This window comes from Melozone crissalis, unplaced genomic scaffold (genome assembly GCF_028551555.1).
Source record: "Melozone crissalis strain CALT ecotype California unplaced genomic scaffold, PUWL_Pcris_2 ptg000014l_1, whole genome shotgun sequence".
In the NCBI taxonomy this organism is placed as follows: domain Eukaryota; kingdom Metazoa; phylum Chordata; class Aves; order Passeriformes; family Passerellidae; genus Melozone; species Melozone crissalis.
In genome coordinates this window covers 18,308,294-18,334,021 of record NW_026535792.1, presented here as the reverse complement: position 1 = coordinate 18,334,021, position 25,728 = coordinate 18,308,294, and the positions used below count along the sequence as shown (strand labels likewise).

General features: G+C 51.9%; 2 protein-coding genes across 3 annotated transcripts in view; both read left to right on the top strand.

Moving 5' to 3' along the window:
• The window catches only part of CSNK1G1 (casein kinase 1 gamma 1), a 99,860-nt gene extending 77,498 nt beyond the window's left edge, over nt 1-22,362 (top strand). Inside the window, exons 8-15 of one of the 2 annotated variants that reach the window (XM_054272514.1) lie at nt 1,044-1,129; nt 3,140-3,224; nt 4,845-4,993; nt 6,983-7,087; nt 11,196-11,303; nt 13,930-14,036; nt 16,135-16,158; nt 19,064-22,362. In XM_054272514.1, the coding sequence (XP_054128489.1) occupies nt 1,044-1,129; nt 3,140-3,224; nt 4,845-4,993; nt 6,983-7,087; nt 11,196-11,303; nt 13,930-14,036; nt 16,135-16,158; nt 19,064-19,118 (719 nt within the window). In that variant the 3' untranslated portion in view covers nt 19,119-22,362. The remainder of the gene's footprint in view (nt 1-1,043; nt 1,130-3,139; nt 3,225-4,844; nt 4,994-6,982; nt 7,088-11,195; nt 11,304-13,929; nt 14,037-16,134; nt 16,159-19,063) is intronic. The other variant, XM_054272515.1, reaches the window with a different exon arrangement.
• Nucleotides 22,363-23,603: 1,241 nt separating this feature from the next.
• Nucleotides 23,604-25,508, top strand: PPIB (peptidylprolyl isomerase B). Its single transcript, XM_054272516.1, has 5 exons — nt 23,604-23,759; nt 24,214-24,327; nt 24,451-24,544; nt 24,917-25,101; nt 25,180-25,508. Exons 1-5 carry the CDS (start codon nt 23,604-23,606, stop codon nt 25,300-25,302), a joined length of 672 nt encoding a protein of 223 aa, XP_054128491.1. The 3' UTR covers nt 25,303-25,508.
• Nucleotides 25,509-25,728: the final 220 nt, after the last annotated feature.

Here is a 25,728-nt window from a genome sequence, read left to right as displayed (position 1 = left end):
GAGGGGGCTGTCCCTGCCCACAGGGGCTGTGAGGAGCTGATGCTTCGCTGGTGAGACCAGCCCAGGTGGAATCAATCTTTTCATGTTTCAAACACGGGAGTCTGACTCCAGCTTTTCTGAGAGACAAGTGCACTCAACCATCTTCCTAGAAGGCCATCTGCATCAGTGCACTAAATTACCCAGGGCATCCTCCTTTTTTCCCCTTTTTATCAGGATAACTGCAGGAACTGTCATTTCAGTTCCCTTCTCCTGAGTGTTCCCACTCCCAGCATCTCCTGCAGGTTAAGTGGCTGCAGTGGATCTGCTCTGGATCATGGATCATGGATCATGTTGTTTGGAGCAGGTGGGGTTCAGAGGAGGGGAGGTTACACCAAATGAGTCCAGGAGCTCAGTGAACCCAAGAGTGCAGCTCAGCCCAGCCCAGTGTTGCCTCCACATCTGTTGTTCTCTTCTGTCCTCCCCAGGGGTTTTGGATACATTTTGGCCGCTTGTTTTAGGATATTTTTCCTTTGGCTCTGTGCCCCTTTCCCCCCCTCTCATTTATAATTACAACATCTGCATGTGGCAGCAGCAGCAGCAGCAAGTGTTCCATGGTGCTGGAAGGAGCTATTTTTGATCTGCTCTGATGAGCAGCAGAGGAAATTGGGGAAGGGTTGGCACTGTGCAAGGGTAGATCCCTGCAGCTGGCTGTGAGCATCCCATTCCCATTTAGTCCAGAGGAAATGATCCAGCACCACATGGCAGCACTGACACTGCTAGGTCAGAGAAGAATTGAGGCACTGCTTTATTCCTCTGCAATTAAGAGTTGTCCATTCTGCCTCAGGCTGGATTGTGCAGTTCCCATGTTACCTCACGACTTCTGGCTGATTTTACACATTTTCTGGCTTTCTGAAACAGCTTCTGGTTTTGCACAAGGTCTGAGCTGCAGACAGTGAGTGAATGTCCCTGTGGTACCTTTATCTCAGGTACAGGTGTGGCTGCTGCTGAGATCTCAGAGCCATTTCTGCTTCTGCAGCAATAATTTGTCGTCTCTTCTCTTTCAGAGCAAAGTCGTCGAGATGACTTAGAAGCCCTTGGCCATATGTTCATGTATTTCCTCCGAGGCAGCCTGCCCTGGCAAGGATTGAAGGTAGGTTCAAGCTTCAGGTTTTGTCCTTTAAAACTTTGGCTAGTCTCTACCCAGAGGAGAATCCACTGGGGAAACATTGGCAAAACCCAGCCAGAAACACCGTCCTCTCCTTTGTGTCCTTGCAGCCTAACACCCAGGCATTGAGTTTAGCTGCAGGGAAGATTTTAAGGTAGAAATACTTTACCTGGCACTTTAAATTGCCAGATTGGTACAATTTTGGAGAGAAGGTTGAACAGACAGAGACAGGGACAGCAATGGGAGAGCTGTGATTGGAAGCTGCCCTGAACTGGAGCGTGACTGGGACACAGTGATTGTTTATGAAATTCCAGTTACGGCAACACAATCCCCCAGCTGCATCTGTGATCCCTGTTTATAATGGAGCAGTTTGATGGCTTTAGATGCACAGATGGACTTCAGCTTGAAAAACTGGTTTTCTGGCACAAGTATTGGACTTGGCTTCCCTCCAGAGACACTGGACACTCAGTGCTGGGGAGTTTATGGGATGCTGTGTACAATGTGGAGAGCTGCAAGAAATTGAGTTGCTGACTGCCGCCAACATCCATCAGCTGAGCTAACAAGGAGTAAGTCATTTTCTGGCTCCAGAGCTGTTGGAAGCTGCATCTTCACTTCTCCATCACCTCCCTGATGATTAAGCTACTGTGTTCAGCTTTGGCATTGAAGGGAGTGAAGGGACTGATCAAGTTAGGCTCATCAGGAAAGACAGCAGCTCCTGTTGGAAAAAGGAGCCAAGGCTTTGGGTTCAGGAGCTGCTTGGCAGAGTTCTGCATTGGTCAGTGGGTTCCAATTGGGTTGATAGAACTTGTCCAGCTTTTTTTTATCACCTATCCAGAGTCAGTCTCAGCTTAGCCTCATCAGGCACATGCCAGAAATGTTGGCAACAGCTCATAAAAGCAAAGAAAGGTTTATCAAGCATGAAGGGGATTGTGAAAGAAATCAGACTCTCTCTGATTTTATGTCCACGTCTCTCTGTAAGTGTGTTATTCTAGTATGTATTTTCTTTCTGGCTTAGTTGAATTCATCTGCTTTAAATGAATCCTGTAAATTATTCTAAAAAAAATCCAAATTTATACAAAGTTCTACAAAAGTTCCTCAGTTCAGTGTTAAACTTGATAAGAATTAGTTGACTCCTTTTTGAGGTCCAGGGCAAACGCAGACTCTCCAGCTGGATTTAGAATGTGGCATCTTTGCCCTTCTAGGTCTCCTCAGCTTAGACTTTTGGCCTGCACTGTCAGGGCTGTATCTGCAGAGAATGTCTGCAGTGCTAATTATGCTGCTGCCAGGTCTAACTGACAGATTTTGAAATGGAGGCAAGAAACCCCACTTTTAGGGTGCCAGCTGGAGCAGAGTTCTCTGCCTCAGGTTGATTTAGGTGGGAAATCCAACTGCAAATAGTTTCATTTTCTTGTTGACCAGGTATTAAACCAGTGCTGAGTGATAGATGCTCTGGGGGTGAAAGGAAAGGCTGTGTGGGAGCAGCCTGGGATTTGGGAGAAGTGCACTGATCTAGAGTCATATTCAATGTGGTAACATTCTGTTGGCACAGAGGAAAACCCAAATTGCTGTGCATTGTCTGTGAATTTCACCCAAATTGCTGTGAATGTGCTGTGCAACTGCTGTGCATTTGTTTGTGAAGGTAGCTCGATGGCTGGGGAGGTCCAGATGTGCCATCACAGTTCATGCACCTTTATCTCCTTCTCCCATGAAACCTTCCCTGCACAGTCCTCAGGACTGGGCTGTGAGAAATGAGCCTTGTAAGACACTAATGAGGGTCCTGCCTTTCATGAACAAAGATGTTTGCACATCCTTGGATGTTCTCTCCTGTGAAATATTCCCACTGGTGTAGTCCAGGATGCAGTTCAGTTACAAGTAGCATCTCCTGATGTCACCCAGAGTGGACATTAAATACCTTGTTTTTCTTCCCACACAGCATGTCCTTTCTCACATGGTTGAACTCTTTCTCCACAACTGTTTTGTCTTTGTGCGCTGCAGGCTGACACCTTAAAAGAGAGATATCAGAAGATTGGGGACACAAAGAGAAACACTCCAGTTGAAGTTCTCTGTGAGAACTTTCCAGGTAAAGCCCTGATGGGATTGTGTGAGTGCAGCTGGAGGTGGCCATACCTTGTTAAATGGGATGGGCCTGCACATCTCTGACACTTTCTCTGTCAGAAAGTTTTGGGTCACATGTATCCATCACATTGTTCCTCAAGCTGGCAAACAACTGAAGCTGCTGCTATAAATTAGCAGGGCCTGAGGTCTTAGAGTGAACAAAACTCTTCTCATTAAGGAGGCTGGACAGTGCTCAAGGGCCTTGTATGCCTGTTTTACTTCTTGGCTTCCTTCCAAAAGAGCTCCACGTTATTTTCCCTCTCCCAAATGACCGTGCTGAAACTACTGAGTTAATTCTTTTCCAAATGGAAGGTTTTTCAGGTGTTGCAGGTGTGGGTGGCCAGCTTGGAAGATGGGATGGTGTGTCTGTCCATGAATCCCAGCTTCTGGGAGCAGTTTTAAGCAGAGTGTTACTAAAGAGTGCTTCTAGCCAAGCCCAGCACCTGATCTCCAGTTTAACAGATCTTGGAGCTGGGGGAGCAGGGTACAGAGTTAGTGCCTTCCCCAGGGTCCCCTGGGCACAGAGTGGGCTTGGGAGGTTTTGTGGAGTGTTTCTGAAGGCCTGACACCAGGGAGAGCACCCACAATTAATCCCATTCCTGTACTGCCACATGTCTTTCCCAGCATGAGGAGCAGCAAGCCTGGAATGGGATCACTGTTCACTCAATTTACTCTAATTCTTCAGATGTCTCATTCCAAAATCCACCTGGTTCCAAGCAGAACAGCTTCAGGTTGGCTGTTCTCATCTTTTAGCCAGTACTCCTCCTCACAGCTCCTTCAGGTCTGGGCTGATAGGAGATGAGAGAGCTGAGTTCTGTCCCTTCCTTGCCTGAAACTGGTTGTTCTCCACCTTCTGGAGGTACTTAAAAGAGAGGATTCTTTCTTCTCCTTTCTTTTCCCCCTTTTTTACCTCCATGGAAGCCACAAGCCACAGACAGAGTTAAGTATCAATAAGCAGTACTGTTCTTATTTTTGTCAGCTGAAGTCAAGGCCATGAGCCAAGGGAGAGCTGGGAAAAGGCAGGACATGAGCTCCTAGGACTCAATATTCTGTGCATGCAAAGTGAGACCCAGATGCAGGAAAGCAATTAATTATCTTAACACCAAACCCTGGTCTGTAAATTAACCCTCTTCAGGTAAATTAACCTTGGAGCCTCCCCTTCTAGTCTAGTTCTGAATATTCAGGCAGTGCCAATGTCATGGTGGGACACCTTCCACTATTCCAGGATGCTCCAAGTCCCATCCAACCTGGCCTTGGACACTTTCAGGGATGAGGCAGCCACAGCTGCTCTGGACAAGAGCATTCGAAATACCTGTGAGCAGCCTGTTGTCAGGTTCAGTGAGCTTATTCCTCACTCTGTTTATTTTTATACAAATGTATAGACTAAATCAAGGTGTGGAAGTCAGATTTGAGCAAAGGTGGGACTTCCATCTTTGCTTGAATTGTTTTCCGTTGAGGACTGTTGGGAAAACCATGACTTGTAGGAGAAAAGCCAGAGGTAGTGCTGGCAGCCCAGACATTGGTTTCTAAGAACTCATTTAGAAGGTTCAGGCTAAAATCTGCTGCTTTTTGCCCTTTCTGACAGAGGAGATGGCCACGTACCTCCGCTACGTGCGGCGATTAGACTTCTTTGAGAGACCAGACTACGATTACCTGCGGACCATCTTCACGGAGCTCTTTGAGAAGAAAGGCTACACCTTCGACTACGCCTACGACTGGGTCGGCAGGCCAATTGTGAGTTGTCCCTGCCACATCCCGTGCCTTGCCTTCCAGGTGCTGCTCCCCCAGCACTGCCTTTCTGTTCCCAGTAATCCCAATTAATGCCAGTGAGTTTAGGATTGAATCTTGTTGAATTTTTAGGCAGTCTTGACATGGGAGGAGATGAGAATCTTGACTCCATGTTTCAGATGGCTGATTTATTATTAATGATATATATTATATTAAAAGAAAATTATACCTTAAAATAACACTAAAGAATAGAGAAAGGATTTCATCAGAAGGCTAGCAAGGAATAGAAAGGAATGATAATAAAATCTTGTGACTGACCTGAGAGTCTGAGACAGCTGGACTGTGATTGGCCATTAATTAGAAACAACCACATGAGACCAATCACAGATGCACCTGGTGCATTCCACAGCAGCAGATTATTGTTTACATTTCATTTCTGAGGCCTCTCAGCTTCTCAGGAGAAAAATCCTAGCAAAAGGATTTTCCATAAACTATGTCCGTGACAGGATCTTTCAAATCTCAACACAGTGAGATATCCTGATGTTGTGTTCAGGGGGTTCTTGCAGTGCCTCCAAGTTTTCCTGAGGGACACAGGCCCCATCCACCTCTCTGGACATTCAAGCCTCATTTTCCTATTTGTGACAATGATTATGATGAGACAGCTAGATTAGTCCAGCACAGAATTGGAGACCAGTATCTAAAATCCATCTTAAAGCAAGAGAATCACAGAAACCCTCTGTAATGGTCATGTTCCCATCAAAAAGGAACAGAGTTTGTGATGGATGTTCAGAGGATAGTAGAATCACCGAATGGTTTGGGTTGGAAGGCAAGATTGTGATGCCCACTTTGTTCCAACCCCCTGCCATGGGCAGGACACGTTCCACTGTTCCACTATCCCAGGTTGCTCCAAGCCGTGTCCCACCTGGCCTTGCACACTGCCAGGGGTGGGGCAGCCACAGCTGCTCTGGGCAGCCTTGCCAGAGCCTCACCACCCTCACAGGGAGGAATTTCTTCTCAAAGATCTAATCTGAACTTGCTCTCCTGAACTCATAATATCCTGGAGGACACTCAGAGGCTGAACCAGCTCTGTGCAGTACATGGAAAGGAAATATGGGAGAAACCAACCTCCATGTAGCAGTTCCATGACTCCATGTACACCATCACCCTGATCTATTGCATGACTTTTACCATCAAAACCCAGTTAAATTCAGGAAGACCTTAGCCAAAGAATGTGTCATGGGGAAATATGGTAGAAGAATCTAAAGCTCTTTGTTCTGGATCATTGGATCGTTCTGCTCACAACCCACCCCCAAGAGCAGTAGTGACATCTGTAAATGAATTGTCATTGGTGCCAGATCAAACGCCATCGGTGCTAAACTTGGTACCACTGCTTTAGTGTCCCAACTATATTTAGTGTTCCCCATGCTTACTGTGCTCAACAGAGTTCCTAAGAAATCATTCCCTTTGTGAATCAAGATTTTCCCTTCGTTTATCTTTAATTACAAAGGCAGTTGATAAAGAGCACCTTGTAAGACAAGTGTGCTATTGCTGACAACCACGGTGGTTGCCATGGAGATCTCGATGTTGGGAGCAGGGATTATGACTTTGGTGAGAAGAGAGCAGATGAAGCTTTAATTTTAACACGTCCTGTTTCTATGCAAGCGTGATTTTTACAAGTGGTGAGACAATGGGATGAGGAAAACAAGTCTGTATATTTTCAGTTGTAATAATTCTGTGTGAGACACACTAGGTGTGATCTGACATCGAGACAGGCACCTAACTGTATCTTCTTAATTAATTTTTACACAAGACATTTGGTGCTGGTATCCACCACCACATTTCATGTCTGTAAACCACAGGGATTTTATAGCCCTGGCTGTGATTCTCCTTGGCTCCTTTGGGCAGTGATTTAATGTTTTTCTTCTTCCTGCTGGCTTGACAAGGTGAGTTTGTGCAAGTGAGAATCTTAGCCCTAACCAACACCTTATTTTCCAGCCTACTCCTGTGGGATCTGTCCATGTGGATTCTGGGACCTCTGCAGTGACCAGGGACAGCCACATCCACCGGGACCGACCATCCCAGCAGGCCCTCCGCAATCAGGTGTGTTCCTTGGCTCTCTCCCAGTTCCCTGGCACCGGGCAAGCAGGAGCCACATGGCATTATAGATAGCTGGGGCTGATTCTTGGTCATAGCAGGGACAAATCCTGCTTAACTTAGAGATGGTGATTTGAGGAGAATGTTGTCAAAGCGACAGGTTGTTGAAATAAGGTGTCAACCAGTGGAATTCCTCAGTATGGTGAGCTAACCAGAGTCCACTTTGGAATGGGGTTGTTTTTCTGTAGTTTGTGGGTAAACAGGTTAAAGTCGATCATCCAGCATGGTTAGACTCTGTAACTACCACATTTTTGAGGTGCTTTTAATCATAACACATGGACTGGAGCAGACTGAGAGTTGTGCTGATAGCAGCCTGTTCCCAGGTGCCCTCTGCCCACAGAGCTTGTGGCTGTGACAGGGATGTGTGTCCCAGAAACATCCATGTGTCCTTCTTGGAGTGCCCAGTTCACAGTGGGAGGGTTGCAGAGCACAAGAACAGGCAGGGCAGAACCCTCAGGAAGGCATCACAGTCTGGATGAGCTGCCACGGGGAAATTGAATTTCCCATTTTTTCCTTTCTCGTTGCGCTGTTTTGTTGGTGTTGAGAGTTTGGGTTTTCTGTGTTAACAGAATTCTCAGACTTGCAGTAGATCTCCCAGCTGTTGCTGCTGTTATTCTCAGGGAGTGGTTCCAGGTTTATTCTGCTCCCCAACCTCCAGGTTCTGCTCAGCTCCTCGAGCTGGGGTTTGTGGGTACAGAACCGAGCCTGGGGTGTCACAGCCTGTCTGGGCTCAGCCCTCCTGGGCTCTGAAGGGTCACACAGCTAACACAGGGTAGGACACATCCCAGTCCATCAGCTGCAGTCAGGATAAGCCCTCCTTGGGCAGTGTGGCTGTAGGAGGCTGGGTTGTTTGCAGCATGTGTGCATGATGGTGAGTGTGGGCTGCTGTGTGAGCCCTGATACAGTCATCTGCTTTAATAAATACCCTGATGGATGCAGTAACCCCCTGGTTTTGGGGGGATTGTTCAGCCAGTCTCCTATTGTCCACCTTAGCCACAGACCTTCACATTGTGTATGTGTGAGGCATCGTGTTTCCTTGACAGCACAGTGACACCTGGCTTCGTTTTCAGGCATTTTAGTTCACAAAGGCACAAAGAAATCCCAAATTATGCAGGCAGCCTGCAGGCCTTGTTCTTCTGAGCTGCACAGTTCTGGATTGCACAGCAGCTTTTCTCATATTTTCACCTAAACATTATAGGATGATGAATTGTTTAATATGCCACAGAGGAAATCAAGTTCTTCTCACCAAAATACAAACAATTCTCTTCTGAAGGATGGTCCCTTAAAGTCTTCAGCAAAGCATTTCTCTAAGGGAAAAAAAGCAAAAAATAAATGTCTCAAGAAGTGAATTGGAGGCATGGGTTTGGATCTCCAGATTTAATGGCCTAATTTTTGTTCTTGGGTCTAATAATGCAGATTCTCTCTTACAATATTTGACTCCTAGTAAAGAGCTAACGTGGAATCACCTCTTTGTAGCCTTTTCCTCTGGAAAGTGAAGTGTTTTTAATCAAAGATGAGTGAGCCTTTCCCCCCTCTGTCTTCAGTTTTGCCATGTGATTTGGGGGGGTTTCTGGAATCTTTCCCTGGATGCACTTTCACTGCTCACAACCTGGGTTTATCCACTGGAGCCTCTTGTTTCCTGGCCAGATCCATGGTGGCTCATTCAGCTGAGGCCTGAGGCCAACACAGATCTGTTTGTCCCACGCTTCCCAGACCTGGGAAGCATTCTTCCCACTGGTCAGTTGGGTTCAGGTGTGCTGAAATCCTCCTGGGTCTTAGGTGAGCACTGGAGGTGTTGTCATCCAAGCTGGGTGACTGTCTTGGTTTGAAAGACAGGGGTCTGCCAAGGCATGTGTGAACCTCCCTTGGAATGGAAAAAACATGACCCCCTTTCCTCTCAATTATTACAGTTTTGAAATGAAGGGGCTTTCAGGCAGAGATGGGGAAAGGATGAACAGTTCTTTACCAGTGTGTGTGTATAACAAGGCCCACAAAGCCCAGCTCTGGCACTGACCCCAAACCCAGCACAATCCCAGCCCCAAACCCAGCACAATTACGGCCCCAAACCCAGCAAAATTCCGGCCCCAAACCCGGCACAATCCTGGCACAATCCCGGCCCAAATCAACCCCAATCCCAGCTCAATCCCATTCCCAATCCCAGCACAATCCCAGCCCAAAATCAGACACAATCCCAGCACAATCCTGGCCCCAATCCCAGCTCAATCCCATTCCCAATCCCAGCACAATCCCATTCTCAATCCCAGCACAATCCCAGTCCCAATCTCAGCACAATCCCATTTCCAATCCCAGCACAATCCCAGCCACAATCCCAGCTCAATCCCAGTCCCAGTCCCAGCACAATCCCAGCACAATCCCAGCCACAATCCCAGCACAATCCCAGCTCAATCCCAGTCCCAATCCCAGCTCAATCCCAGTCCCAGTCCCAGCACAATCCCAGCACAATCCCAGCCACAATCCCAGCTCAATCCCAGTCCCAGTCCCAGCCCGGCCTCTCCTGCCCACGGCGCTCTCCCCCCGCTGCAGTTCCGGGCTCGGCCACCAGGGGCGCTGCTGGCTGCGGGCCGGGCAGGGCTGCGGTGATTCCCCGATCCTGCAGGGGGCGCTGTGGCGCGGCCGCCGCTCCCTCACGCGGGGATGGCGGGCGGGCCTGACACAGGTTCAGGGCTGCAGCCGGAACCTCAGAGCGGCAGCTGTCATGGCTGGGACAGGCAGATCCCAGAGTAGTGAATGAATGTATCAGAAACTCCACAGCTGTAGCAGGAGCTGTGAGGTGTCCTGGCAGGCGGGGCTGGGCAGTGGCAGCCGGGCTCCTGAACATGGCCATGAGAGGCTCCCTTGGAGCAGGGAGGGGCTCACAGTCCTTGTTTTTGCTCTTAGGCATCCCACTAGATGTTAAGGGTCCTTTCCAGTTTGATCAGATGTTAATAAGTTCCCAGTCCTACTGCTTCTCTTACGAGCAAAGGCTCACCCCCAGTAAGAAAGAAGCAGTAGAGGGCTGGGCTCCAGCAGTGGCAGTGAATTCTCCCCACAGTAAGCAACAGCTCAAACATTCTCCCCTGATGCTGACAGCGAGAGGGGAGCTGCACCCAGCCCCTTCCCTCAGCCTAAAATCTGACAGTGAGAGGGGAGCTGCACCCAGCCCCTTCCCTCAGCCTAAAATCTCGTGGTAACTCTGCCCTTCCCCAGAGAAACCCCTCAAGTAAGAGGGTAGCCAGCTGCACACTTATCCCTCCTCCTCCTCCCAGCCACATCTTTTGTTCTCTTAAGTATCTTAGCAACAGATGGGACAACATTTCCTGAGAGAAAGAAACAAAAGGAAAAACCCTCACCCTCAACAATGACCCACCTGAGCTTCACGTGCAAGTGCAGAGTGATTCTTCTAAGAAAATAAATGAAGTTCTAATAATTTAAATTACCTGATGTTCTTCTGTTGAGGGCAAAGAGGAATCTTGTTAGCCAGAGCATCCTATCTACTTTTCTGCAGAAACCCAAAAAGCCCCCAACCCTCTCTTCAGTCAAGCAGGTGTGGATGTTTCCTTCTGCACTGCACAGGTGAATCAGCGTGTGGTACTGCCTTTGGGTGAAATTAAATGTTTGGTTTCAGTTGCAAATTTTAGTTTGAAAATATGTGTTTGAGGGAGGTTGAGCTTTGTGAATCCCATCTTGCTGCCGAGCCAAGTGCTCTGCTGTGTGTGGCCTGACAGACATAGTTAAATACTGTCAGTGTAATTGTGGCTGTGCTGAAATCCATGGAAGTGAAGCTGTTCTGAAGAAATTATTTCCAGAATAGATCTTTCCCTTCATTCAGCAGCTAAAGGAGATGAAATCCACTCCCGCAGTGGATCACTGCAGCCACTATGGAAGTAAATAATGAGGTGCACGTGGTAAAGGGGAATTTTAGCCCAGCTAAAAGTGTCAATGCCTTGCTTTCTGCAAAGAAACTGACTCACTAACCAATACACCTTTATTTCTTCTCCTCATTCACCTTTTGCCCTCCCTTCTGTTTCTTTCATGCTCCTGAACTCCTGAGCAGGCGTCATCGGATCGCCGAGGGGAGTGGGAGATCCAGCCGAGCCGGCAGACAAATACCTCGTACTTGACATCTCATTTGGCTGCAGATCGACATGGAGGATCTGTGCAGGTACCTCTTCCTTCCCTTGTGTTAAACCCCCTGAATTCTGCTCAAATTGCAGCAATGTTGTGGTCAGGAGAGCAGTTTCACTGGTGCTGTTCTATACATCATGCTCAAGCCATGGTTTGGGAGGGACCCAAGCTGTGATGGCCAGCACCATAGCTTTTACTGTTTCAACAAAATTTTTTAAGCTTTTTTTAAGTTTTGAGCCCAAATTTGTTAAACTGAAAACAAAAAGGAGTGGCATTAGTAGATCTGGTCTATAAAGTACCCTCTGTTCTATCTTGGAGATGCTCTAGGGCAGTACAGGCGGCTGAAGTAGGATTTGTTGTACATAGTCCCCATTAATATTGGGAAGAGTTGAGCTGTTCCACAGCAGATCAACACCAGTTTGAGGGCACAGTGGGCACAAGGTGGATCTTCAGGGGGCTGCACTGCCAGGAGATGAGCAGAGGATGTGCACCAGACAGTGTTGGAGCTGGCACTACCAGTGTTTTTAAATTCCTGAAAAATTCCTATTTGTGAAGCCCTACGTGTCCTGGTTATCACTGAGGCTTGCTGAGGGACTTTCTGGCACTAAAGCCAGAGTGAGCTGGCTGGACAAGCTGGAGAGAAGGTGCAGGAGTCATCCAAGCAAAGAAGAACTCTGTTATCACTGCCTCTTTGGCACAACTTTGCAGCAGAGCTGGCTCTGCTGTCAGACACAACACCCTGAACAATGGCTCTGGTGAAATGGGAATTAGTGCTTGGAGCAGGACAGAGCTGAGCCAAGGAGACAGGTAGTGCAGGATGTCCCTAAGGAAAATGCAGATTAGGTTGACATTTTTACTTATTCTTGATACTAACTTGGATTTAATGTGGTTTTGGCTCGATTAGCCTTGGTTCTCTTTTAATTTAAAGATATTTTAGTGAGTAACAGAAAAACAAAAATAAGGAGGACCTGATGAATGTGTAGCTCTGCTCCCAGATGTGAGCAGAGAGTAACCTGGAGAAGTGTCAAAGGTCAGGGTGGGTGGAGTTTGGAGCAACCTGTTCTAGTGGAAGGTGTCCCTGCCCGTGTCAGGGGGTTGGATTAGATGAACTGTAAAGGTTCTTTCTGACACAAACCAGTCTGTGATTGTACAGCTTCAGCACTCAGTACAGAGTAGATGTTCTTATTTACTTTTTTTTGTGTGAGTGTCCTGTTCCACAATAAAAGGAGTCTACAAGCAAGCCTACAATTCCTACAAGTGATCCCCTGCTCCCTCCTAGCAACCTAATGCAAAATGGCTCTCCTTGTGTCATAGTTAGCTGCTTTTATGTGTTAATGTTCTTCCCACAGCCTGAATTCCCCGAGCATCCTTCATGGGTGGGTGGGGAGAGGTCACTCACAGTCCCATCATGGAGACTTTCTCTGCCCTGACTGGCTGTGAGAAACCTCCCCAGGGACAGGGCTGCTAGCACAGCACGTACACTCTTACAGGAAACTTTCATCTCATGTATAACATATGTTAAGGCATGAATAAAAATCAGATTGGTCCCTCTCAGTGAGGGGAATGTTTCCTTGTGACAGCAGCACTGAAGCAGCCCTAGAATTGAATGGGAAGAGTTGCCAACCTGAGCAGTTTACGAGCTCCTTGTGCCACTGTAAGCACTGAAATTCTGCTTACCTGCAGTTGAGAACAGGAAATGTGCTGTGTGTGGCTGCTAAGCTGCAGAGGCTGGAATTGTTCCTCAGCAGATGCCCCAGCTCATGCTGGACTTTGGCATGTCAGCAGCTTCCAGTCTCCATTCCCTTTAAGGCAGAATTTGCCACATGAAGATGAAGTGAAAAGCAAGGAGGAAAATCAAAGCCTTTTGTAACATGGAATTTAACAAGTAGCTGAACAAAGTGTGGGAAGAGCCCTGTGAACAACACAATTAAGTGCCAGTGCTCTGCAGATCTGCATGGGAAGCGTGGGGGTCTGGAGAACCCAGGGCAGCCCAGGCAGGATGAGTAAGGGAAGGGATGAAGACCAAGGAATTGTCACTTGAGGAGAGCTCTGAGCACCATGTGAGCAGAATTCTAACCTGTCCTGGCAGAGCCCAAGGGGCCTGGTTGGCAGAAACAGCAGCTCCTGGTGTTCAAATTAGTGTGTATTCAAAATTAACATAATGTGCTGACTAGGGGACATTTGCTGCAAGGGCTTCCTTCCCTTCATCCCTGGTGGTCAGATCATCCAGAGCCACCAGGAGTTCTGGGTACCACCCCTACCCCCACCCCATGGGAAATGCCTCCTTTTACCTTGTAGAAAGGCTAAGAGGAGGTCCTGTCAGGCAACAGGACTGAGCTGCTCACCTGTAAAAATGTCAGGAGGAAACAATCAGCATGGTACAGCTGATGTGAGTAGACAGGGCTGGCAGTCAGTGCTCACACCAGTGCCTGCACTCCCAGAGGGGCCTCTCAATGCCAAGTCATGGGCTGGCACAGGAATGTGAGCAGGGGAGCACACACACAGCCCCCTGCCTGCTGCTCCAGCCTGGAGACTCCAAGGCAGCCACAAAACTCAGCAGCCTCCTGAGAAGGTGAAAAGAGACAGAAGTAAATGGTGATGTGTCAGCTTTCCCATTCCCTCAGCAGGCAGCCTCATGAACAGGGTGTTCCTTTGTGTTGCAGGTGGTGAGCTCAACCAACGGGGAGCTGAACGTGGACGACCCCACAGGAGCACACTCCAACGCACCCATCACGGCACAGGCGGAGGTGGAGGTGGTGGAGGAAGCTAAGTACGTTTGCTTTACCACAGCCTTTCCACTGGTTGGTCATTATCCTCTCCTGGGAAGCGAGTGGGGACATTTCTCTGTGGCAAAGTCCTCAGTGCTCGTGTCCCGTGCCCTTTTCCTTGCCTATTGCTGCTTTTGTGCATGGTGCCTTCAGTGCTGCTGCTGCTGCTGCTTCTCTTTGACACTTGTCATGCCTGGAGAACATAACTCTTACTCAGAGCATGTATTGCCAGATAGACATTTCAGGAGCACAGATAGCAAAATCCTGGGAGCTGATCTCAGGAATCCCAGTGAGCAGCCCCCATTGCAGAGGGAGAACACGCTGTGCTTTTGTGCTGAGAGTGTAGGAGTAGCTTGAGCATAGCTCAGCAAAGAGATCCTTGGTCTGAGAGTTGTCACTTCATTTCTGGCTGTGAGAGGTGTGTGATAGGTGTCCATAACAGGCTGGAAGTAACTCCTGCAGGGACGGGTTGTTCTCCCTGGGGGTTCTCTTGGTCCAGCCCTGAGAAGCTGAAAGAGAGGAACCAGAAACAGCTTGTGGAGGGGAGAGTGCTCCCTCTAAGCTGACCTCTCCTGTAGCTCGTGGTCAGGTGTGAGAACTGCTGTTGGAGCTGCTGCTTTGACCATTTCCTGTCCTGTATCCAGCACCATCATGTCACCTTTTGCACCTTGTCACCACCCCTGAACTAAACCAGGACCTGTCACTGCAGGGTCACCACAGAGTTCTGGAACCCCCCAGGCGAGGGGCCAGTAGGCCCAGGGCTGCCTTTGAGCTGGTCATGGCCCAGCTGCCTGGTTATTATTTGACTGGGTGATCCTGGTGCCACTTGTCCCCCATTGTTTGCCTCAACCTGTGCAGGCACTTCTGTATGAGGAGGAAAAGTGGCAGGTGTAAGGAAGGGTGCATGGATGGAAAAGGTCCCTAGGTGTGTGTCATCTGTGCTGGTTGTCCTGAAGGTCTTGTGCTCTCTGTTCCCCACTCCCTCAGGGATTCCCCAGTCCCTTGGGCAGCCATGTGTGTGGGATCTTGCTCACTGGTAGGTGGCCTGGCCTTGATCCCAGCAGCCACAGACACACCTTCTCCTCCCAGACCAGGAAGCCTCAGATTTGCTGCAGGCTCCTCATCAAGCTGGGAGGGTGGGGGAGATCTTGAGGAGCAACTTCCAGAGTGGGCAGCATTCCTGTTAGATGTGGGTTATGTGGCCAGCAGAGACCACCAGCTGGGCATCATGGGCTCTGAAGGGGGTCCCCCCGGGCATGTGGCTCCTAGGATGGGGCAGATTCTCATCCTGAACAGTTCTGATCCAACAACCCAGTGCAAGGAAGACCCAGGAACATCTCCAGCCCATGTTTGTGCAGTGAGGCCAAGTCCAGCCCCACTCTTGTGTACTAGGGGAACGTCAAGCCAGGTGGGAAGGAGCTGTGCCACCCAGGCCCTATCCCACTGCACATGGAGCTGTCCTGTCTCTCTCCAACCCTTGTTTGTGTGCTCCCAGATCGGTTTTGGAGGTGCTGGGAAGCAGAGCATATGCTGCTTTGCACTGACAGGTTTGTAATTCCCGGGCATAGGTCACTTCATTCTGTTTGCCACAGGGAGGGTTTGTCTTCCCTTACATCTGATTACACAAGGACAAAGGACTTTGGGATTCTGCTCTGCAGGAAAGGGTGCCAGAGAGAGCTGGCAGGAGCTGGAGCTGGGCTCTGTGTTTTGAGATGCTGTGCAGTAGTGGGCTGGGCTTTCCCTGGCACTCCACAGGCAGAGCTGTGCCAACGCTCCTGCTTGGAGCGTGCTGGAGAGAAGCTCCTGATTCTGGCAGTGGGTGTCGCTGGAGGGCAGGGCCCAGGTGCAGATCCATCATCGGGCCCTTCTGCTGCTGCTGGAGCTGCAGGGGACAAGAGCTGATGGTGGCCTGGAGTTCCTTCAGATGAGAAGCTGAGGGCAGAGTGGTGTGAGTGCCGGGGCGGGCGGCGGGCAGGCCTGCTGTGTGTCTGCCGCTCTGCACTGCATGTTTGCATGGCTGCAGTGACTCGCTTCCATCCCACCTCTGTGAACTAATCGCTCTTTCTTCCTTTCTGTGTTTTTTCTCTATACTCTCTGTAGCTGCCTGAAAATGCTCAACTTGTGGTGAGTCCCTCTCTCCAGTCCACATGCAAGGGGGAGCGGACCAGACTAGACTGGGGTTGGCAAAACCAAACCCACCAAACGCTAAAAAGGCACAAAGTCAAAGCCAACCCAGAGCCGTTTTGATTTTAGGACCATTTGCAATATTGGGGAGGGCATGGGCTGTGTCTGACCGGCCACACTAGGCTGAGGGATTTGGCTGATCTCTGGATGGATGCAAAATCAGATTTGAATCCTTTCCTATTTGGCTTTCCATCTCCCCCAAAACGTTTACGTCTGTGAGCAGATGATGCCTGATGGAGTTGGGCAGAGTCAGGCCTAGGCTGGCTGAGCCTCTTGCAGGAATTCCTCACACAGACGGTTACAAAGGGAAAGCCCTGCACTGAGTGTTGAGGAGAAGGGCCACTCACTTCCTTGGAAAGTCTCCTCTTGGAGAAGCACAGGCCAGGGAGAATGGAAGGACAAGGCCAGGGAGTCCTCATTAGTCACAGAGCCCCTACTGAGAGAGGACAGGTGGAGGGTGGCTCCTTTCTGAGCTGAGATGCAGGTGAATGGGCTTCTCCAGGAAAGAAGGGGTGGGAAGGTTGGGATTAGCACTGGTCCAAGCAAGCCCAGCTTGGGGTTTTATCAGACCTTTGAAGCTATAGTGTTCCAGTCTCAGGTTGTCCCAGGAGGTGCCCCTTGAGGAAACCATGTACCCAGTAAGGGAAGGGCCATGCAGACACTCAGATGAGTTTGCAGGTTCCAGGGTGGGCTGATGGGTGGAAATTGCCACAGAGTGAGGGGGCCGAGGCCGTGTGTGGCGAGGAATGTCCTTGTTGGATGGGAGACTGACTCTGCCCTGCTCTCCATAGGCATTGCCTCCAATACCTCTGGCATCTCTGGCTTCTCTGTATGTCGTAGTCTGGGGCTGTTCTCTTGGGCATCATCTGCATGCAGAGAGATCACGTTCTGTAATTGTCAGCCTGCCTTATCCTTTTATTTTGGTGTTTTGCCTCTGCCTGTCTGAACTGCCAGGACTTCCTTTCCTGAACCCTTCCCTGGACCTCTTGAGTAAGAGCCTAAAAAGACAGTCACAAGAAAACCAGCCAGAAGTCAGTCAGCTCCCTTTGTTCGGCGCCCAAGGAGTCGAGTGCTGCTCAGCCCCTTCTTCCCTTACCCGCTGCATGCCAAACCATCACTCATGCATCCTCCATCCTTTCCCTGTGATGTCCCCCTGACTCTCCATCGCACAAGCCATGAAGGAAGGTGGCTACTGTGGGACAAATACTGCAACAGGCTAAAGCAGGAGATGGTGGCAGATGGCCCGGGATGACAAAATGCCAGAGCAGTCCTGGGGTGGGGGTTCCAGCCTGGGGTGGGGGTGCTGAGGTGGCAGACAAACGCCTCAGGGTGGGTGGGCAGCAATGGAGGCATCACTTGCCCTGCAAGGACAAGGGCTTTGCATTTCTCCTCGTCCCACCACTGAACTGGGCCTTTCAGGAGCCTAGAGACAAACCATGGACATCAGTCCGTGCACTGGGAGGAGTCCCTCCTCTTGAGGGGCTGTGGGAGCTCTCCATGTCACAGGGAGAGTTGTTTGTTCTCCCAAGCAGTGGATCTGTGCTGGCAGGCTCAGCTCATGGCAGGTTGTGCTCACACATCACTTTTGCACCCCAGAGTGAAGCTTGTGCACCCAGGGACAAGTGTTTGGGTGAGAGCTCCTCCAGCTCTGAGAGGACAGGGGTGTAAAGCTGACACTCCATGAAGGACCCAGTGAAAAATAGTTTGGAGAAGATGTTAGAGTGGTTTGGAATGTTTTTAGCCTACAACAGATGGTTGTAGGAAAAAACAGTCTTTGCATCCTCATGTTTGCCTGCCAGAGCTCAGAGAGCATTTGAACAACATGCTCAGGCACATGTTGGATTCTTGGGGCTGTCCAGCCAGGAGTTGGACTCAGTGATCCTTGTGGGTCTCTTCCAACTGAGGATCTTCTAAGACTCGGTGGTCTACTCTGGTTGTTTATCCAGGCATCCCTTCCAGCAGCCTGAAAGAGCAGTCTTCCAGCAACACCCAGGCTTCTCCAGGGACAGCTGTCCCAGCAGATGGAGAAAGACACGTAGCCTGGGAGGACTCTCACAGATGTGCAGAGCATTCCTGACAGGGCAGGAAGGTAGATACATGTTCAGCACCAAGGAATTCTGCAGGAAGCCAGGAGGAGTTTAGGCTCTGGAGGACTGCTCCCAGTGCATCCCACAGGGAACCCACCGCTCCTCACGGTTCAGCTGCGCTGGGCGTTCCCTCCCCACCTCAGCCTCCACTCTCCATCCTTCTTGCTTCCCCTAACCCTGTGCACCACCCTCACAGCGGATGGGGGAAGAAGCAGGGGTTCTGCATCCCAGCACTGAGTGATTGATCCAAGGTGGAAGCTCTGGTTATCGTGAAAGGTTCAGTAAAGAAACCTGGTCCCTGAGCCAAGGTCTCTTTGGAACTCGTTTTGTTAGTGAACAGTGGTGAAAACCGTGTGTTTGTGGCTGGGGAGAGCAGCCAGAGCTCACCTCCCCAGCCCAGTTCCTGTGGGGTGGGACACAGGGAGTGGAGCACCTGGGTCCCTGTTTTGCTGCTTTCCCAGATGGCTCCTTGTGTTCCAGAGGAGCCTGGGAGGGAGAAGCCTGGCTGGCACTCTGGGGCCTGCAGTGAGACACCCCAGCTGGCCCTGCCTGCCCTCCCAGTGCAGGCTGGAGGTGTCATCACCCACCAGCACCTGCCCCCATCCCAGCAGCGTGGTGGGGCCCAGGCCGGGCAGGCAGAGATGCTGTTGCATGAGGACAAGCGGGGGGGATGGCAGGGACATCATGGGGACATTGTGGGGACATCACAGGCTGCCAGGCGTGGGGCTGACTCTCCCTCCTTGTCCTTTGTGCCCCAGGTGCTGCTGCTTCTTTAAGAGGAAACGGAAGAAGACGGCTCAGCGTCACAAGTGACCGGTGCCTCCTGGGCCTTGCAGGAACCACCACGCCTGCAGCTCCTGCCCTGTCTTACTGGAAGGGGCTTCTCTTTAGGAGGGAGGAGGAGGAGGCATAGGAGGAAGAGAGAAAAGTGAAAACAGAAAAAAAAAAAGAAAAACAAACCCAAGTGACATTTTAAACCAAAAAGAGAAGAAAACGTTCCAAAACAAACCACTCTGGGGTGGATCTGCTGAATGGTCTCCCTCGTTCACTCCAAGCCTGAAGCTCCTTTTGGGACCAGGACTGTGGCTGGCTCAGGTCTTGGTCGCCCTGGGAGGGGGGCTGGCTGGCTGACCCTCCTTCCCATTGTTTACGGTGAAAGCATCGTTGACGCAAACCTGAGGACTGTGCTTAGTTCCTGCTCACTTTCCTCCCCTCCCTCCCCTGTACTCTGCTCCTCTGTCCTCCTCCCTCCTTAATTAAGTGAAGAAATTCCATAGGCTCGATTGGCTGTGGAGAGGGCAGGAGGATGTGGGGCAGGCAGGAGAGTTGCTAGGAGAAGGGCCTGACTGCTGCAGCAGGAAGAGACAGGTTCTCTCTGTGGCTCCTTGGGAACAGTTACACTGTAATGTGCAAGCTGTGAGAAATTTGCAATCTACTGTTCCAGTTAGGGTTTTTTTTCCGGCTCCCTTGACACCTCCCTCCTGTGACAGTAACAGAGCAGTGTGGATTGTTTTAAAGAAGCTGACGTCCTTGCACTTTTTATTATTTTTAGCATTTACAGATGCACATTGTATCTGTGGATCTCTGCGTGGCCACGCCAGCGCAGGCAGACATCCAGCGGGGAGGATGGTGGGGTGCACGGAAATGCCCTTGGTGGAGTGGGGATGTCCACAACCCTCGTGCCAGTCTGGGGCTCCTGATGCCCACCTTGGGCCGCGCGCTGAGGAAAGCATACTTGAATTTCCAATCACCCTTCCTAGCTGCCAGTGAACGTCCTTGCCATGGTTTCCTACGCCGTGCCTGACCCAGCTGGCCAGAGAGGCGAGGCTGATGCCCGGCATGGGCTGGAGGGAGCGGCATGGCTTTTGCCAGGCCAGAGAAATTTGTGCTGGTCTAAGAGGTAGATCAGGATTGAGGTTCCTGGGAAACAGCCATTTACTGAAACGTGGGCGTTTCTCAGTGTGGGTAGCCGGGCAGCCTTCCCAAATCCCTCCTTGGGCTGGTTGGGAACTTTCTGCAAGAACATATTAGTGGGAGGAAAGCATCCCCAGCAGGGGAGAGGATACTTCATGCCTTAACACTGATCCCATCTCCCGGTGGTCAGATAGGTTTGACTGGAATCGCCTTCACATCCTCTCTGTGAGCACGGGGCACCATCCCAGCCCTGCAGCAGCCACGCTTCTCCTGCACCACTTTGAGCCAAACCAATAGCAAGGAAAGGGCTTGGGGTGCTTTGCACACCCAGAAAAACACTGAAATCATGCATCCAACTGCAGTGTTTCCCAAAATGGAGATGAGGCTGTCCAGGGGTTACTGGAGAGGCGGCAGGGCTGTGGGAGAACTCGAGCAGCTTTGGGGAGGTTATAAGTAATTGGACTTTGTATTTCCATGTATGACACCAGATCAGGCTGGAATAGTTCAGTTGTGATAAACTTGGGCCTGGCTTACCCAAAAATCATGGAGAGCATGAAGGGAGGAAAAGGAGAGACTAGATCTCATTCTTGTTTATTTGATTTAATGCTAAACTGTGTAGCTTGGAGTACACAGAGCAGCATTGCCAGGAGGTTCAGTTTCCCTGGCTGGGTAGGAGCAGGCTTAGAGGGCACGAGATCAGCCTGGGCAGCAAGCTCTGGGCTTGCTCCTGGTGCATTCCTGAGTCAGGCAGACACTGGTGTGGTGCCAGGGTGTTAAAGCCTCCCTCCTGGCCAGGATGCCAGCAGGGCATCTCTCCTCCATTCTCGGCTGCGTTCTCTCCATGCCTTACCCCAGAGAGCGCAACAGAGGCGCAGAGCCCTCGGCTCACACGTGCACCTCCTTCCTTCCCCCTCAGCAAAGCGCTTTCCTCCAGCCAGGCCGTGGGCTGGGCTGGGAGCAGGGCAGGAAGGGCACACTCACCTCCCACAGGCAGGTGCCAGGTGTGCCGCAGGGAGGGCACGGCCACGGGTACATTCCACCTTTCTCCCTCCAAACTCCTCCGCTGCCAGTGGTTCCCAGAAGCTGCGTCTGTGGCACAGGCAATCCTCTCTCTGCTGTAGGAAACCATGGTTTGGCATCTTGGGAGGGTGTCCAGGGGCAGGGGCGCTCCCCCTGCCCGCTGCCCACAGAGCTGGCCCTGAGACACTTCCGTTGCTGCCCTCCCAAGCCCCACTAAGTGCCTGTCACCAGAACTCGATTCCTTCTGCATCTCCTGCCGTGTTTGGTCATTCCTCGCTGCCTCCACTCAAGGAGCAGCTTGTAGTTGCAGCATATGTAAGTGTTTGCAGGGTGAGGGAGGGCGGGGGGGAAAGGGGCCATCTCAACAGGTTTTGTTCCTAAATGTTTTTGGTTTCTTTTTGTTTTGTTGTTTTTTGGGGGGTTTTTTGGTTTTGGTTTTTTTTTTGTTTTTTTTTAAGTGAATGTATTTGATCGTTTAGAAACTTTCCTGACCTTGTTTTTAAGTGGGTTGGTTTGAAAGCTGTTTCATGGTGACCCACTACAGCTTCTCTCCAGAGATAACGGTGTTCTTTTAATCCTACAATGATGTGTTTGTAGGGGAGGACTGTCCCCCCACGGCATGCTGGTAATGCTCACTTGTACCAAGCCCTCTTGCACTATAATCGTACGTTGGACTCTTCAAAAAAAAAAAAAAAAGGGCAAAGATGTGGGGTGGCTTTTTAACAAAAAAAATAAAATAAAATAAAATAAAAAAAAAAAAAAAGGAAAGAAAAGAAAGCAGGTTACCAGCAAGTCCTGTGCTTGAGGGAACCGCTGTCCCCGGGGAGCTGGGAGGTGACAAGGAGAGCAGCCAGACTGAGCCAGCCATGCTGTGGAAGGATGTAGGGCATTATCCTGGGCAATCCCTCCTCTCCGTGCCGGGAGCAGTTGGCAGCCAGGAGGCCCCAGGCAGGGGAGGGCTCCTGGGGCTCCTGGTGCAGGTGCCTCTGACGCCGCTCTCGGCCCTCCAACGTTGCGATGCAGTCTTCTGAGGTATCAAGTGAGATGATTTTTTTTTTTTCAATAAAACATTGCACTGCTGCATTGTTCTCCATGAATAGAAGTATTTATTACCTCAGCCTGACCATGGCACTTGTGTTTTGTCTTCCTTTGGCTCTGCTGGGCGCTTGTGTCACCCTCTGTTCCCTTTGGAGGGGACAATGCATGGGTGGGACCTTGCGGGACCTTCTCAACACTTCATGCATTACAGCCATGGGTGGTTCAGCCCTATGGAGCTCAGTCAGGGCATGGTGATACTGATTTCCCTTCTCTCTGGGCACACACATTCCCACTTCAGCCATCCTGGAATGCAGGATGGATGAAGAAAGGAGTGAGAGAAGCCCTATTTCCTCTTAAATACCTGGAGATGCCGGGCTGGAAGCCCTCAGGTGCCTCTGTTCAGCTTAGCACCATCACTGAAGGTGTCACTGCCCATGGCAGGCTTGTAAAGGTCCCTTCGAACCCAAACCGGTCTGTGATTGCAAATCCTGCAGTCAGTTGAACATGTGGGAATTAGGTTTTCATCAGGTCTGGGTCACTGTCAGTCCCCACAAAGATAAATCTCAAAGGTGGAGACGTGGGTTCCAAGGGTCAGGGAGGGAACCTTTGAGGCTCATCTCCTTCTCAGAGCGCACGTGTCCCCAGGCAAATTTTTGGGAGCAAGAAATGAAAGCTCATGCTAAAAATAATACATTTAAGGCTGGGAATTAGGGGGAAAAATGTCACACGAGAGATCAGAGTGTGGAGCAGGTTCCAACTGTGGGAACACTTTGGTTCAAGCGTCTCTGGGCGGGTACAGCGCCAGCTGCTCTCAGAGGCGCTTTGGCTCTGGGGTGGCATCTCCCCAGCGCGCCCGCTCAGCCATTGACCGCAGCCATTCAGCTCGCCGGGGGCGGCTGCTGCTACCGGGGACGCACCGGGCGCAAGGACAGAGCGGGGACAAAGCAGGGACACGCCGGGCCCCGAGGACAGAGCGGGGACAAAGCAGGGACAGCACAGCGGGACACGCCGGAACAGCACCCCCGGCCTTCCTCAGCCCCGCCCTCCGCCCGTGCCCATTGGCCACCGCCACCCTCGGTCCCGCCTCCCCCACCTCCTCCCCCTCAATGACCAATCATCGCGGCGTTCCGCTCATGATTGACAGCGCCGCGGCCGCCCAGCGAGGGGCAACGTGGCATACGCCCGCGCTCCGCCCGGCCGGAAGGGGCTACTTTCCCCCCCTGTGGGACCCTGTTGGTCGCGCCCAGGCGGGCGGAGCGGACGGGCGAGCGGCGCGGGCGGTACCAAGAGGCGGTGCGGGCGGGGGTGCGCGGCGGGCGTGGCCGGATGCCGGCGGCGCGGCGGGCGCTGTGGCCGGGCTGCGAGCGGCGCAGGATGAAGGTGCTGGTGGCGGCGGCGGCGCTGGGCGCGGCCCTCCTGCTCCTGCTGCCCGCGGCCTCCCGCGCCGACGAGCGCAAGAAGGGACCCAAGGTCACCGCCAAGGTCGGGGGGGGCCGAGGCGGGGCCGGCGGGGGGATCGGGGGAGACTCCGGGGGGTGGGAGCCCGGATGGGGCGGGGGAGACCGGGAGAGGGAGAACTTGGGGTGAGGAGCCCTGGTTGGGGCTGGGATTGAGGGTGGGGTGAGGCCTGAGGGAGGGAGGGAGGGCCCAGTGCGGGGTGATTGGGGGCGCCTGAAAGGGGGAGGCGGCCTGGGGAGAGCTCGGCCCAGCTCTGGGGAAGTTGAGGGGGCTGAAGGCCTGGGCTGGGGGCTCCAGCTGGGGTGAGTGTGAGGCTGCAGAGGGGGATGCAGCCCGGGCTGGGGGGCACCAACCAACCTCCCCTAGTGAGGGTTTGGGCTTGGTTGGAGTTAGAGTTGGACTTTCGGGGGTGGGTTGGCCCAGCAAGGTGAGTCTGGCGCCCCTGATCCCCCCTAACCTTCCTCCGCCCCCCTTCAAGGTGTATTTCGACCTGCGGATTGGGGAGGAGGATGTGGGCCGTGTCGTCATCGGGCTCTTCGGCAAGACGGTGCCCAAAACCGTGGAGAACTTCATGGCCTTGGCCACCGGAGAGGTGAGAGGACCACGGCACCCTGGGCCTCCCCTGCCCCTGCTCGGTGCCCTGGGGCAGCGCTGGGGCCACGGAGCTCTGGTCTGTCCCTTTGCCTCACTCCCTGTTCTCCCTCCACACCCCCAGAAAGGATTTGGCTTCAAGGGCAGCAAGTTCCACCGTGTGATCAAGGACTTCATGATCCAGGGAGGAGACTTCACCCGCGGTGACGGCACTGGAGGTAACCTGGTGGATCCAGGCCATTGTCTTGGAGTGAGACAGCAGCTGCAATTCCAAGCACTGCAGGGCTGGCACCAGTATAGAGCTGGAGCTTGGTGGAATCAAGGGGGCATGGAGCTCACAAAGGCATGGCCTCAGAGCAGAGCTGAGTTCTGGGGTAACTGGGAGCCTCCTGCCCCACACCCCTGCCCAGCCCCTGGGGTGTCCAGCTCCCTGCAGCAGCCCATGGCTCATGCATCCCTGTGGCATCAGTGCTAGTCCCTGCTCTGGAATTGCTCGTTCCCCCACCCACCTCATGTTGGAGTTACCACCACCATCACCCCTACCTGCCATATTCCATGAGACCACTGTGGCCTTTTTGTCCCCCCTTTAGGGAAAAGCATCTACGGGGACCGTTTCCCTGACGAGAACTTCAAGCTGAAGCATTACGGGCCGGGCTGGGTGAGCATGGCCAACGCTGGCAAGGACACCAACGGCTCCCAGTTCTTCATCACCACCGTGAAGACGCCGTGGCTGGACGGGAAGCACGTGGTGTTCGGCAAAGTGCTGGAGGGAATGGTGAGCCAGGGACAGGGAGAGGGGTCGGTGCTCTGGGAAGGGCTTGGCTGAGCTGGGTGTCACACTGTGCCCCACCAGGACGTGGTGAGGAAGGTGGAGAGCACAAAGACAGACAGCCGGGACAAGCCCCTCAAGGACGTCACCATCGTCGACTGTGGCACCATCGAGGTGGAGAAGCCCTTTGCCATCGCCAAGGAGTGACGGGACCAGGGACCAGCCCTGCCAGGCTGTGAGGGGCTGTGGGGCTGCTGTGCTTCCCCTGCCCTGGGGCCACCGGGTCCCACTGTGTCCCAGTGCCAGCCCCTCTCCCTGCTGCCTCCAGCCAGTGGGACAGGGCACAGGCTGCTCTTCCATCACTTTTGTAAGAAGCACATGCACCAATAAATGTGACCAATGTGTTTTTTAAAGAGCTGCTTCTCTCCTGCCTTCAGAGGGGTGCAGATCACTCTGCATCCCTCAGCCAGATGCACCCCTCAACCTTCCAGCCCCCCTTCCAACCTTCCTTTTTTATCTCATCCAGCTGGGAGCAGTGCCACAGTTGGCCCTGGGTTTGCTTTGGAGAATTCCACAGCACAGCACTTTGCCAGTCAGTCAAATCCAGGAGATTTATTGCACCAAAGCCTGGAT